Here is a 15,463-nt window from a genome sequence, read left to right on the forward strand (position 1 = left end):
TCACCAAAAAATAGAAACATTTTGATTCTTCATAGGAAAAAAATTAGTTTACTTCTTAAATGTCTGACAATTCTAACTCTTCGGAATAGCTCAATTTTTTTTTTATGTTAGCAATTTTTTTTTCTTTTTTAACATCTTTGTTGGAGTATAATTGCTTTACAATGGTGTGTTAGTTTCTGCTTTATAACAAAGTGAATCAGCTATATGTATACATATATCCCCATATCCCCTCCCTCTTGCATCTCCCTCCCACCCTCCCCATCCCACCCCTCTAGGGGGTCACAAAGCACCAAGCTGATCTTCCTGTGCTATGTGGCTGCTTCCCACTAGCTATCTATTTTACATTTAGTAGTGTATATAAGTCCATGCTATTCTCACTTTGCCCCAGCTTACCCTTCCCCCTCCCCATGTCCTCAAGTCCATTCTCTACGTCTGTGTCTTTATTCTTGTCCTGCCCCTAGGTTCTTCAGAACCTTTTTTAATTTTTTTAGATTCCATATATATGTGTTAGCATATGGTGTTTGTTTTTCTCTTTCTGACTTACTTCACTCTGTATGACAAACTCTAGGTCCATCCACCTCACTACAAATGACTCAATTTCGTTCCTTTTTATGGCTGAGTAATATTCCATTGTATATATGTGCCACATCTTCTTTATCCATTTGTCTACTGATGGACACTTAGGTTGGGAATAGCTCAATTTTACTGAGCACCTGCTCTGCACCAAGCATTAATGTCAATTACCTTACACATACTAACTCATTTAATGTTCGCAAGGACCCTACTGCATACGTGATGAGAAAACTGGGGCAAACCCAGAGAAGTTAAGGAGCACGCCCCAGAATAAAGGCTGCGGAGGGTGAAGCCAGGTGGGAATCCTGGGCACTGGATTCCGAGCTCCTACTCCGCACCGCTGTACACACGTGTCTCTCTGGGTGAGCAGGTGCGTGTAACTGCTAGAAAGTACAATGTATCAAGTACTACTCACAGCTTCTATGGTGACAGAGTATGGCGTTCTTGTAGTGAAAACAAAGCCATGTTTACTTGCTCCTTTCACTAAAGCTGCTTCATCTGTCAATAAAAGGTCTGTATTAATGGAGATCAAGCAAATGTACTAACGCTGAATTTAATTTAATACAGATTCCTCCAGCACTAAACTATCATGTCATTCTCTTACACTTGGGTTTTTTACCCAAATGCACTTATCTGTGCTTCTAGGTGGCAGAGTGCTCACGGAAGAGGAAATGTGGTTAAACAGGGCCTCTGTCAGTGGGACTAACTCGCCAGCCTGGAAGGAAAATACGTTCTCCCTGCTCACTGCGGTCTTGTTTGTTCTCCATGCCATTAGCAGCACCTCCATCAGCCGCTGCAGGGCCTTACCCTGACCCCTGCCGTGTTACTGATTATAACCTGTCACTGAGCCCTGCTCCAAGAGCCATCCCCTGCCAGCCTTCTGAGGCATTTTCGGGGTGTGTGGAGAGTGGGAGCCCCAGAGCGGCTCAGAGCTGCACTGTACATGATGGCCCCTAACCGGTGAGAGTTTCAGGCAAGGAGAAAGGCAGGTGTGATCAGGGGACCAGCAATGGCATCAGCTCTTCTGTGGGCCCATCACCTGCCAGGTCTCTACGTGCACACAGCACCTACCTGGGGAGGAGGCCTGGTAGCTTATATCATTTCCGTCTCCCTCTGGAACCGCAGTGTGGCACGCGCACAACAGGGTAAGAAATTCCTCTATATAGTCTTTCGTGGGCTGTAAGAAAGGGACAGAGCTAGTGAGCGTCTTCCAACGCAAAGCCCCCCTCCACCCCGCATCACGCAGGAGTCGCATGCAATCTGCAGTTAGTACCAACTGAGGTTTCACTTCAGGTCCATATTGTCAGGCACCAGCTAAAAACCATACCATTCAAAATGGAGTGGAGAGGGTACTGAGTCAGGGACAGTGCAGGGGGCTGGGAGACCGCAGAGAAAACAGGGGGAACCTGCGCTTTTGGAGCTTCTGTTCTCCTTGGGGAGACGGGCTCTCTCAAAGCTGGAGGAAACAAGTAAGGGATGTGATAGAGAAGACAGGGGCCTATTTTAGGTAGGTGATCAGGAAAAATATATATATTTAAATGTTTAAATTAAGCCCTAAATAGAAAGGTTAGTTGCGAGTGTTAGTGTACCTGTGTGGTGGCACACACCAGACAAAGGTTGTAGCACCTTCCCAGGCCCCAAAGTCAGGACAAAGATTCATTGTTAGAGGAGCTTCAAGACAAACATGACCCCAGCATCTTGAGCCTCAGGCTCGATGATACAGCATGAGGGAGGAGAGAGAGAGGACCACAGTAGTGAGTTTGGATTTTATCTGAAGTGTGGTCCAGTCCTTGGGAGGGTCTTAAGCAAAGGAAGAACATGTACAGGTTTGCATTTTGAAAGATCACTTTTATTTTTAAGATCAAGATTTCAAATCAGGTAGATCAACATCTTAAAATAGATAAGTGCAGATATTGGTAGCATACAATAGAACCAAAGAGTTTAAAAGCAGAGAGAGACAGGATTTCATAGATTGCTACACAGTAGAAAATTCTTGTATAATGTCTGAATTCACTCACACTCAAGTTCAGGCCTCAGTTCATAATTTTGGTGTAAAATCCCTTACTTATTATATTAACACCAAAACTTTTCAAGACTTTCTCTTCCTTCTAGAAAACCATATGCATGGTTTTCTATATAAAGTTATATAGCATTACCCTGTTGACTTAGAGGGAAAATAGCAGACTTACATGGTCATTCTCAAAGTTCTGCAATAATGTTGGGTCATTGAATTCATAGGACTCTGGGACGGGACAAGGTGACTGACTGAGGAAGGATAGATAAGATTCATTTTAACTAAAAGTTTCTGGTGGTACCAGTCAATAATCAAGCAGATCTAAATCAAACACAGTCCCATCTTCTGTTTTCACTAAGTCACACTTCCAGCTAGTAAATATTTAGGGTTCTGTCAAATTATACATCCTCCCAGGTCTTGAGCTGCAAAATGGCATTAGAAAATGCTTAAACTTGTGTTGAAAACTGTACAATTATACGGAGTTTGAGGCAGAGTAAATTGCCACGAAAGCAGTAAATTGAAGACTAGATTCTGGGTTCTTTGAATATCCCATGGGAAAGATCTAGGGGAGCTTCCTGGGAACTGCCACTGGGTGTGTGGACAAGGGGGCTGTGTTATTACACGCCAGTGTGCTGGCACTGATAAAAAGTCCACCACAAGGGAAAGGAATAGAGGCAAAGGAGAAAAGACCGTATCTAGTTACCTTAAGTTTTCTTCACCAGCAGCACTTCTGTCTGAATGATTTCTAAGGGAAAATGAGAGAGGAAATATGATGGTTACATGCTATAAATATAAAACTCTTTAGGAATTCTAATCATGTATAAAAGCAGACATAAACCATATTTTTTTAAAAACTGCAAGTTTTCATATAAAATACATTAAGTTGCAATCTCATTATCTCATTCAGATATAGCTATAGTATTATAGGTTCAGATAGGTTTTGGAGTAAATAAAGGCTACTTAATTTTGTTAAGAAAAAAAATGAGAACTTCCAATAGAGTATGGCAATAAAAACACTTACCCATAAATTATACCAGCAATGGTACACTTCTTAAATGTCATAATATTGCATGTAAGGGTCCCTGTTTTATCAGAGAATAAGTATTTCACCTATGCAAAGAAGAAATACATTTTAAATTTAACTAAACAAAGAAAAATTAACACGATAAACATAAATTTAAAATGTATTTAGAGAGCAAAGATGGTGTTCTTTCTCTTTAAATCCTCAAATTACGTGAATTTTTAGAAAACAAGAAGTTCAGTCTATAAGAATTCTATATGTAATATTTATTTCTTTAAGAAGCCATACTCTTCTTTGTTGTACACTGGAGGTGAAATTCTATGGTAATACACAAAGTAAACTTCAAGTCATCAAACCTAAGAAATTCAGAAGTCTAAGTTCATTTTCCTGCCACAAGAAATCTCATTAAAAGTACCTAGAAAATACTAAGTAGATAGACACTGATATACTGATATATATATATGTATATCTCAGATGAAAAAGAAAACCAAACCCAAAGCCATTTTAATCATGATCACAAGTATAATACTCATTTTAAAGACAAATGGAAATTCTGTAGGTGATCATTTCTGTCCAACAAATACTGCAAAGCAACGTGGAGTTAAACAGTTTTAAGATCTTTGTATTATTCAGAAAGAATAGATGGATACCAACTAACTATTTGTTAAATAAAGTCACCAGAAATGATAATAAAAGGCAGAAGCTTTCACATAAGCTTTCAAAAACATTTATTTGTTTTTATTTTTAGAAACAACTGACTTTTGTATACTGATTTTGTATCATGCAACTTTGCTGGATTTATTTATTATTGCTTACAGGTTTTTGGTGGAGTCTTTAGGGTCTTCTGTACATTTCATGTCATCCACCAAAAAAGACAGCTTTAATTCTTCCTTTCTGATTTGGATGCCTTATTTTTCTTGCCTAATTACTGTGGCTAGGACTTCCAATACTAAGCTGAATAGAAGTAGTGAGAGTAGGCATCCTTGTTTTATTTCTGATTTTAGAGGAATAACTTTCAATTTTTCATTGAGTATAATTTCAACTGTGAGCTTGTCATATACACCCTTTATTATGTTGAAATATGTTCCCTCTATAGTCACTTTGTTGACATTTTTATCATACATGGATGTTGAATTTTGTCAAATGCTTTTTCTGCATCTATTGAGATGATTACATGATTCTTCTCCATCATTTTTAAAAATTTTATTTAATTTATTTATTTTTGGCTGCAATAGGTCTTCATTGCTGCATGCAGGGTTTTCTCTAGTTGTAGTAAGTGGGGGCTACTCTTCATTGTGGTGCCCAGGCTTCTCATTGTGGTGATTTCTCTAGTTGCAGAGCATGGGCTCTAGGCACGTGGGCTTCAGTAGTTGTGGCATGCGGGCTCAGTAGTTGTGGCATGCGGGCTTTAGAGCACGGGCTCAGTAGTTGTGGCACATGGGCTTAGTTGCTCCGCGGCATGTGGGATCTCCCTGGACCAGGGATCAAATCCATGTTCCCTGCATTGGCAGGAGGATTCTTAACCACTGCACCACCAGGGAAGCCCTCCCTCATTTTGTTAATGTGATGTATCACACTGGTCAATTTGTGGATGTTGAATCAGCCTTCCACTCCTAGAATAAATCATCATGATGTATGATCCTTTCAATGTATTGTTGAATTTGATTTGCCAATATTTTGTTGAGGATTTTTGCATCCAAGTTTTTCAGGGATACTGGCCTGTAATTTTCTTTTCTTGTGGTGTCCTTGTCTCTGCTGGTAAATGGTGAAACCAGGATTCACACTCAGAAAGTTTAACTCCAAAATTCTGCCTTTCACCATAATTTATATGTGGCCTCCAATTAATTGAAAGATGGAAAATCATAATCTAGTGAAAAAAAATATATTGAGAACAAAAAGTAGAAAGAAAAACAGTAACAATTACAAGTCTTTCTCCTTTTAGGTACTATACAACTGTGAGAGTTGTTGTACCTTTTTTTTTTTTCAGCTTTACTGTAGTATAATTGACAAAAACTCGTGGCAGTTTTTAAAAGTGAATTTTAACTTGTAAAGATGCCAGTGTCATTTAAAAGGTAACCAACATCTGTCTGTTGGTAACCTGGCATCATTCCTGCCTCTTTCTATTGAATGGCAGGGTCTAGAGGCCCGAGGCTACGTTTCTCCCAATCTCTTGTCAGCAGGTTAGATTCTACCATTGAGAGGAATTTTCAGTAAAGAACTAGAAGTTCTACTATTTCCCTTCTGGCAGCTGTGGGCGGATGCATGGGTGTGGCAGGTATGAAATTTTGCAGCACTTTCTGGATGCTTCCCTATGGGTCACCTGCCTTAGGGAAGCATAATCACGGCCACCCCCCAGGCTCCAGGGTCCCTGTGGCTCCCTCAAAGCTAACTGAAACCCTGGGAGCTCCCAGCAGCTTTTCCTGCCTGTCCCTCCAGCTCTTCCACTCTTTCATAAGTGCATAATAACCTGTATTTGGTCTGTTCTACTTGCAACCCATGAATGCAATATTATTAATATTTGAACAAACTGTACTTCTGAAGCTCCACGTGGGTGTCATACTATCTATAGCCCGTGGCTAAATTTGGCACTTGAACTCTGCACATGCTCTCCCTGAATCCACCTTCTGTGAAGCTCCCATCACACTTCTCAGCCCTGGAGAGGCCCTCACCTGCCCGAGCTCTTCATTGAGATTGGATGTTCTGGCCATGGCGTAGACATTATTTCCTGTAAAATGCATATCTTCATCCTGCAGGAAACAAACAAAATAGCCAAGCCACACAATCAGAACTAGGCTCAAAATTTTTTCAGGAAATCCATACTGCCACTGATCTTCCAATGTGCTTGACATTTAGAAAAAATTCACAGTGGAGAGTCTAGAATACTTGGTTTTGGACCCGTATGTGCTAGTTCCTCACATAGGTTGGCAGTCGATTCAGGAGAAGCAAAGCCATGTGGAAACAAACATCGAGGTGATCCGGAAGACGTGGCTTTCAAATCCTGGCTCTGCCTCAGACACGCTGTGTGGCCTTGAGTGCGTCTCAGTTACTACATCTACCAAATGGGAGCAGTAACAGGGACCTCGCAGCACTACTCATAGAGCTACTGCAAAAGTCAAATGAGAACACAAATATTTGAAAGGACTTTGTCTAATTTTGTGGTTGCTAAAATAATATTCCCTTCCAAATGATGGTAGTTCATTGACCTACTGGGAGAATCATGTTCAGGTGACATCCAGCAAGAATTTTATTTCAAAGAAAAATATTTTTAAAAACAACTAAAAGTTACAACCCCACATTCAAATTGGAAAATTTGTTCAGTCACAACTTACGAAATATTAACTTCAGTCAACACATGGTTGTCACCTAAGAAATCTTTTTCTTAATTTGAAGGAACTCTGGAACGGCTTTGTTTCTGTCATTCCTGCCAAGCTCTGTAAATCTATTGTAAGTCTACTGGACTCTCCTCCTCTGTGAGTATCTTAAGTTTCAATGGTTGACTATTTCTCTACACTTGCTACTAAGCCGCTCTCTCTTAAATATTTCTTATCGGCTAGAAAAAATATATGGGAAAAATAAAAGGTGTCCTCAAGAGTGATGCAGAGGCACCCAGGCACTGCTGAGTCAACGTGACACCTGTGCTTGGCTCTCCTGTCCAAGACACAGCTGGCCCAGCAGCTGCACTGGCCCCGTCACAAAAACTCAGTTACACTGATTCTTGAAACCAAAGCCATAGCTCAAGAGAGAATTTTCTTAACTTCCTGATTTTAATACTCACCCAGTTTATAAACAGGGCCTGAATGTATTTCGCAATTTCCAGAGTGGCCAGCAAAATGATGGGGATGAAATTATGGTACAGAATGACGAACGCCAAAATGTCAAACCCAAAGCTGTGGCAGTCGTAATCTGTGGAAGAAAATGAGAGGGACCACATTGCAGCTTCAGGTAATACCCTTATCCACCTTTGTTTTCATTATGACATTTTTAAATTGTGGAATTTTTCTCCATGAAAATTATTAAAAGTATAATTAAGTGGACACAGTTATAAAATGGTTTTTAAAATATTAGTTAAGCACCAACCAACCAGGTATCAATCATAGGGCATATGGGAAGCATGGAGATACAAGCTCTAGTAAGACACAGATCCTGCCCTCAGGGAACTTTGGAGGCAGCTTGAAAAAGTAGGACGAGTCAGGAACTACAGCAGGATGAGTTCCATGAAGTGCTGAACATGGAGTGTAGCAGCAACAACACAAAGATGGGGGCGCAGAAAGGGGTCTTGGAGAAGCTGGTGAGCAAAGCATTGAAGAAGGGAACTTGTTAAATAAAGGAAACGAGGAGGAGGGAATGAGGAGGACTTTTTAGCTAGAAGTAACAGTAGTTTTGAAGTCAAAGAGATATTATAATGATTTTTAAAACTCAGGGAAAGAAGGAAAGGGAAGCCCCCCTCAAAAAAAATGAATATGATGCTTTGTAATACGATGCTAGTGACGTACTCATTTTCAAAGAGGTAGTATGTTTGAGAGAATAATTTTCCAGTAAGAATTCAACCTAATTTCAAGGAAATTTACTAAAAAAATATCTAGAAAGTGTTCAGAGGATATACACACTGCCTTACATGTGTCTTTCTGAAAACTTGCGTCTCAGTCTTACACATTAAATTTATATGGTTGAATTATGGGAGGAGGGGTAATAACTGAAAAGAGCTAAACACAAAGTAAATTGTAAAGAAGATTAGTTTAAACACAAATCTGTATAAATATAGACAAAATAAAATAATTTTAAGTTAAAATTTTATATTCATTTTTCTAAACAGGAGCATATTTGTAATTTAGAACGATACTAGCAAAATCTAGATTTCTAAATGCCATCAATCTAAAAAGCAGTTTCCATTCACCATCCATCACATATATTCAAACTCTTATCACCTGGAGTTTACTCATTTTCCTTTATTTGCCACGATTATACTTTTATAGTTACTCTATTACTTTATGGTCATAAATCATTCTTTTAAGAAAATCAGAGGCAGATATTACTATGACCATTTTATGGACAGAGAAACAGACAAAATGTTTAGTGCTTTGCTAAATTTAATAATTACTAAAAATACAGTTATAACTTTAATTACTCAATATCTTTTTCTTCTCTTGGATTAGAATAGCCTGGGCAGAGTAATGTAGTTGGACTCAATTACAGGTTCTTATTCCAAATAAGCCACTAACTTCCTCTGTGCTTTTCAGTAAATGTAGAGAATCTGTTTCACTTTTGTAAAACAAGAGGTTGGACTAGAAAAGTATAAAATTCTGTTTAGCTCTAAAATTTTTTATTTTAGCCAATAAATTAATTACTTAGTTCCTATTAGGAAAAGGCACTGCTCTTGGAGTTAAAGATATAATGATTCTTTTTTTTTTTTTTTTTTTTTTTTTAGAAATATGGGTACTGCATTGGAGGCATCGTAGCATCTGAAATTATTGCTATCAAGCTTTTTTTTTTAATTAATTAATTAATTAATTATTTTTTTTGGCTGTGTTGGGTCTTCGTTTCTGTGCGAGGGCTTTCTCTAGTTGTGGCAAGCGGGGACCACTCTTCATCGCGGTGCGCGGGCCTCTCACTATCGTGGCCTCTCTTGTTGCGGAGCACAGGCTCCAGACGCACAGGCTCAGTAAATGTGGCTCACGGGCTTAGTTGCTCCGCGGCATGTGGGATCTTCCGAGACCAGAGCTCGAACCCGTGTCCCCTGCATTAGCAGGCAGATTCTCAACCACTGCACCACCAGGGAAGCCCGATATAATGATTCTTGCCCTCAAAAATTCACAACCTAGTTGGAGGGTGCAGGGACAATAATTACGAAACATGGAAATGGAATTAAGAATATCATTATAGAAGCCAAAGAGGGCTCCTAACTGAAGAAAGGAGGGGGGGGGCAGGTAAGTCACAGGAAATGCTACCAGAGAAGGCAATATGCTTCAATCTTGGTCTGAAAGGTGTCCAGACACACATGTGAAGCAGAAAGAGCACTGGACTAGAGGCCTGGAGACGATCAACAGGCTGATGGATGGAAGAATGGTGAAAAAGACAAAAGTGGTCCTCTGTGAACAGAGACTAAGCGCTAAGGAAGAAGTGGTGAGGTATCAAGTGATGGAGATAAGGTCAGCTTATAAAAGTCATGACATGCCACGTGACAGGAGATTTATCTGGACCCTGTAGGCCAGGGGTCAGGAAGACACTTTTTCTAACAGCCAGATGGTAAATATTTTAGGCTTTGTGGACCATACAGTCTTGTTGAAACTACTCAACTCTGCTGTTGTATCATGAAAAAGCAATAAATAATACACAGATGAATAAACACAGTATGAACTAACACACCATTGTAAAGCAATTATACTCCAATAAAGATGTTAAAAAAAAAAAACATGAAATTTTAACATTAAAAAAAATAAAATAATTTTAAAAAAACCCAAAAACACAGTGTGGCTGTGTTCCAATAAAACTTTATTTACAAAAACAAGCAGTGGGCCGTTGGATGGTAGTTTACCAACTCAGTGCAGGCACTAAGACATCACTGAATCCACCGCACTTACTCATTACTACTTTTTATATGCATCCTTCTGGAAACTATGTGAAGAATGAATCGGAGTAGAACTTGACTGAGGTCTGAGCAATCAGTTAGGAAACGTTGGTGGTAGTCCAGGGATGAAGAGGAGAGAGCCTACAGAGAAAAGATTGGAAAGGTAGACTCAGCAAGACCTTGGGACTAATTGGATGATGAAAGCCATGGGGGTGGAAGTGGGGAAGAGAGGAGCAAACTGAGAAGGAGATAAGTGTGACCTTTATGTTTCCAGCTTGGATGACTGTCAGATGCTGGTACCACACTTAAATGGAAAATATTGAAAAGAGAGCCTGGTTTGGGGGAAAAAGATGAATTTTGCTTTGTACACACTGAGGTAAGAAGCCTACATGACATCTGGAGAGCAATGTCTGGGCAATAATGAGTTAATAATTCATAGAGAAAGCTGAGCTGGAGTCAAACAAGAAGACATCAACAGGTGGACGACAGCTGAAATTACTAGAAGAGATGAGCTCTCTTAAAGGGGTGATCTTGGAAAAGAAAATCACCCTGAGAAGCTGATGAAGACTCTCCTTCAGAAAAAAAAAAAAAAAAAAAAAACACACACACATATAGGAATAAAATTTTTCATGATATTTCAAGGATTTATGGACCCAAGTTGAAGAACTCCTGGTGACCCCAGGATCCTGGAAAACACCGGCATTTAAAAGGTAGATCAAGGTTTCTATGAATCAAATAGGGAAAAGATGGTTTTTTAAAAAAATCAGAAGTAAGCAGCAGAAATCCAGTTAGATAGTGACTTTAAAAATGATCACTGTTGGTGGGGGGGGGGGGGGCGGAACATGGGTAATTGAAAGCTGAGCCTATGTTCCTTTCAAAAATCTCCCAGGAATCTGGCTGCAGAGGTTTTATGGATAACTCATTTTAGCAACTGAGAAACAAAATGCATTTGTGGATTAAAAATAGTCTTTATTTCAAAAAAAAAGAAAAAATGACCACTGGGTTTGGTAGTCAGGAATTTATTCCTAATCTCGAGCAACAATTTCAGTAGCGTGGTTGAAGTAGACAGCAGACTGAAATGGGCTCAAGAATGACCGGGAGTTCCCACAGGGCCCAGCAACCCCGCTGCTGGGCATATCCCCAGAGAAAACCGTAACTCACAAAGACACGTGCACCCCAATGTTCACTGCAGCACTATTTACAGTAGCCAGGTCATGGAAGCAACCTAAACGTCCATCGACAGACGAATGGATAAAGAAGATGTGGTACGTATATACAATGGAATACTACTCAGCCATAAAAAGGAACGAAACTGGGTCATTTGTAGAGACGTGGATGGACCTAGAGATTGTCATACAGAGTGAAGTAAGTCAGAAAGAGAAAAACAAGTATCGTATATTAACGCATATATGTGGAATCTAGAAAAATGGTATAGATGAACCCGTTTGCAAGGCAGAAATGGGACACAGATGTAGAGAATAAACGTATGGACACCAAGGGGGGAAGGGGGGGGATGACTTGGGAGACTGAGATTGACATGTAGACACTAATATGTATAAAATAGATAACAAATAAGAACTTTCTGTATAAAAAAAATAAAATAAAATTCAAATCAAAAAAAAATAAGAGAGATAACAACAACATCAAAAAGAACGACCAGGAGGTGAGAGAATGGAAACACTGTGGGCTGTCTCTTCTTTCAAGAAGTCTCATCAAAAAGGGAAGAAAAGGTCATTTGTATGATATGCAGAACTTGATGCATTTTATAGAGATCAAAATATCAGTGACTTTTGTAAGCTTTTATGTCTGTTTCAAAATAGGATAATATACACACTCTTGGGCTAGAGAAAATTAAACAAGCAAATTTAAATTGAGATTATTTTTTAAAACTCATCTAAAATCTAGAAGCCTAAAATCAAAACTGGACAAGTAACATCTAGAAACTTGGACTGCATAAGAATGAACCCTTGGTGTGTGATCCAAACATTTACAAAGTCTATACCTTCCTTTTATTCCTAAAATGCTCTCAAACAGATCCTCTCAAGGGAAGTTAGAGCAATAGAGAATCCTCAGGTGATAGATTAGAAAAGGCAGAAAGATGTACGATGGTTTACTCTGAAAACACAGGAAGACAAACAAAAATGCTGAACTTCGAATGCCCAATCCCAGTTTACCTTTAAGCCTCTTAGTGACAGAAGGACACTTTGGCCGCTGAATGCCCTCAGTGTTCCCTGTCCTCATTTCCCTGGCACCACTCATCGCACTCACTCAAGGAGGCAGCTATCATCCCCACTTCTGAGTGAGGAAAGCAAAGCTCAGAGAAGTGAAAACCTCGCCCAAGCTCTTCTGGTGACTGAGTGCCAGATGCAGAGGCGTGGCCCTCGTCCAACTGACTCAATCTCATGCCTCTGCCCTGACTTCTCCTCTGCTTTATTCCAGAATGCCAGGATTACATGAAACTGGCAGGACAATCTTTCCCAAAAAATCTTAAGAAGGAAATGTTCTATTTCTAAAACTCACTAACCCTCAGTTTCTGAAAACAAACAAAGCAAAACCACCACACACTAGTTAGAACAAGAGCCTCCCCTTTTAAATCAAAACATGTTAAGTCTTTAAAGTCACTTTTAGGGGCTTCCCTGGTGGCGCAGTGGTTGAGAATCTGCCTGCCAATGCAGGGCACACGGGTTCGAGCCCTGGTCTGGGAAGATCCCACATGCCGCGGAGCAACTGGGCCCGTGAGCTACGATTGCTGAGCCTGCGCGTCTGGAGCCTGTGCTCCACAACAAGAGAGGCCGTGACGGTGAGAGGCCCGCGCACCGCGATGAAGAGTGGTCCCCACTTGCCGCAACTAGAGAAAGCCCTCGCACAGAAACGAAGACCCAACACAGCCAAAAATAAAAAAAAAATTAAAAAAAATAAATAAATAAAAATAAAAAAAAAGTCACTTTTAAAAGCAGCACACGGACTTCCCTGGTGGCACAGTGGTTAAGAATCCGCCTGCCAATGCAGGGGACAGGGATTCGAGCCCTGGTCCGGGAAGATCCCACATGCCGTGGAGCAACTAAGCCCATGCACCACAACTACTGAGCTTGCACTCTAGAGCCCGTGAGCCACAACTACTGAGCCTGCGTGCCACAACTACCGGAGCCCATGCTCCCCAACAAGAGAAGCCACCGCAATGAGAAGCCCACGCACTGCAACGAAGAGTAGCCCCCCCTCACCGCAACTAGAGAAAACCCGCATGCAACAATGAAGATCCAATGCAACCAAAAAATAAACAAAAATTTTAAAATAAAAGCAGTACAATTTCCAAAAATGGCGGCTTCCTGCCATGCTCTGGCACTTACCCTTCTTCCCGATGTACCAGATGTCTGCTCTGCCGTATCTGTCATTCCAGAATGTGGCTCCCACACAGCTCACCAAGGACATGACCAAGAGCAGCAGGGACACCACCAGGATCTGCACATTGGTCACGTTCTCAACTTTGGATCTCCTGAGGGGGTGACTCGACTGCGTTCTGCGCAATAGCGTGCGACCACACACCAAAAAGGACGACAAACAAAACCAGTGGATTACAGTGGAAAGCATTCTGATGGTGAGAGGAGGTCAAAAATTACAACAGTTCAGAAGTAGGATAGGTCTTTGGCGAAGTCACTAACGGACTGAAAGTGTGACCATGGTTACATGAGCGTGGTTTTTCCACCTCGGTTCCTGAAGCATGATTCTCTAGTTCATAGAAAACATATTCACACAGCAGATCCATTACCTCAAAATCCTAGGGTTCCTAAAAAAAACAAACTGTTATCATTTTTAGCAATACTATTTGTCATCATAGACTATTTACCTGCATGAATTTGGTTTCAAATCCAGTGTAAACAACTATGCCAAGGATCCACTCAGTATTTTTAAGCTGTGTACCTCTTAGCAAGACCTGGTCAGGCCCAACTAGAACAGGGCTAAAAATAAAAAAGAACATTTACAAACTACCAAAGAAGTTCTTCTTTTCACAATGTAAAATGAACCTAGGCGTTCACCATACATACATACATATATTTGTATATATATACATATATGTGTATTTCCTTTGTCAAGTTCAACTATTTGGACAAATAGCAATAAAAACAAATGTGTCTTCAAAGAAAGTATCTATTTCTAAAAGAGCATAGAAAAAAATTGCTTTGTCATCCATTTCTCACCATTCCAAAGATACGTGGATCAAAAATTTTAGAGAGTAAAACTCTCTTATACCTAGGGTGACTATAAAAGTTATTGTCAGGGAAAGTTAAGTGGACAAAAAAATGTTTGAGAAGGAAAATATGATACCTTTTACCATTTAGGTACAAGGTTCCAGTGAAGCTACTGAAATGACAATTAGGTCCTTCACATTCTATTTTTCCAGATAGGCTTGACAATTGCTTTTCTGTTTGCATTTTAGCTGTTTCTAACAAAGCCTACAAAATAAAATCAAAGGAAAAACGAAAACAGGATTTTCATGGCAAAGTTCAATGTCTCCAATAGTTAACAAAAGAAGATTATGAAAGTCAGTGTCTGAAAATGTATTGTACTTACCAGATAATAAATAATATACATTAAACGTTAACATAAACTTTGCTAGAAGGTTTTGCCATACTAGCATTTTGCAAATAATTTCAGTAAGGACAAAAGAGGTACGAAAGTTAAGTTTTCATCACCTTTATGTGAAATACCGTTGGTGAAATGATAATCACCATAATCAAACACCATGTAATATTTGATATATTTGAGCCTGTAGCTGATGATACTGAACAGGGGATCACACTTTGAGTAGCAAGGATCTAGAACAATGATTCCAAACTTGTGTGCATCAGATTCACCTGGAGGTCTTGTTAAAATACAGATTGCAGGGCTGCACCCCCCAAAGTTGTTTTACTCAGTGGGTCTGGGGTAGGGCACCACAATGTGCATTTCTAACAACTCCAAGAGGATGGAGATGCTGCTGGCCCAGGGATCACACTTTGAGAACCACTCATCGAGAAAATGCTGCATTCCAATAAAATAATCTCAACCTTGCAGAGAGAAAAGGCAGATCTTCAAGAGAATTAGGAATCAAATTGTCATCAGTCTAACAATAAAAATTAAATCCTCTTTGTGTATTTTGTAAGTATTTAATTAAAAGATCTTTAATTCTAGAATGCTACATCTTTCCAAATACCAAATAAATGTGAAAGTTTAGTACAAATATTCTCAGGCATGTATACAAGGTCTTAAAAGTTCTGACACTCAAGAGATCTACATTGAAACAGCTTGGGAT

The 15,463-nt window shown here is 39.8% G+C and overlaps 1 protein-coding gene across 3 annotated transcripts in view; it reads right to left on the minus strand.

Moving 5' to 3' along the window:
- The window catches only part of LOC118884006 (phospholipid-transporting ATPase IB-like), a 99,309-nt gene extending 85,307 nt beyond the window's left edge, over window positions 1-14,002 (minus strand). For all 3 annotated transcript variants that reach the window (XM_036831265.1, XM_036831267.1, XM_036831268.1), the window contains exons 1-8: window positions 13,521-14,002; window positions 7,384-7,511; window positions 6,278-6,355; window positions 3,609-3,697; window positions 3,291-3,332; window positions 2,763-2,838; window positions 1,645-1,750; window positions 989-1,071 (exon numbers count right to left, since the gene is read on the minus strand). In XM_036831265.1, the coding sequence (XP_036687160.1) occupies window positions 989-1,071; window positions 1,645-1,750; window positions 2,763-2,838; window positions 3,291-3,332; window positions 3,609-3,697; window positions 6,278-6,355; window positions 7,384-7,511; window positions 13,521-13,761 (843 nt within the window). In that variant the 5' untranslated portion in view covers window positions 13,762-14,002. The remainder of the gene's footprint in view (window positions 1-988; window positions 1,072-1,644; window positions 1,751-2,762; window positions 2,839-3,290; window positions 3,333-3,608; window positions 3,698-6,277; window positions 6,356-7,383; window positions 7,512-13,520) is intronic.
- Window positions 14,003-15,463: the final 1,461 nt, after the last annotated feature.

Source organism: Balaenoptera musculus, chromosome 18 (assembly GCF_009873245.2).
Source record: "Balaenoptera musculus isolate JJ_BM4_2016_0621 chromosome 18, mBalMus1.pri.v3, whole genome shotgun sequence".
In the NCBI taxonomy this organism is placed as follows: domain Eukaryota; kingdom Metazoa; phylum Chordata; class Mammalia; order Artiodactyla; family Balaenopteridae; genus Balaenoptera; species Balaenoptera musculus.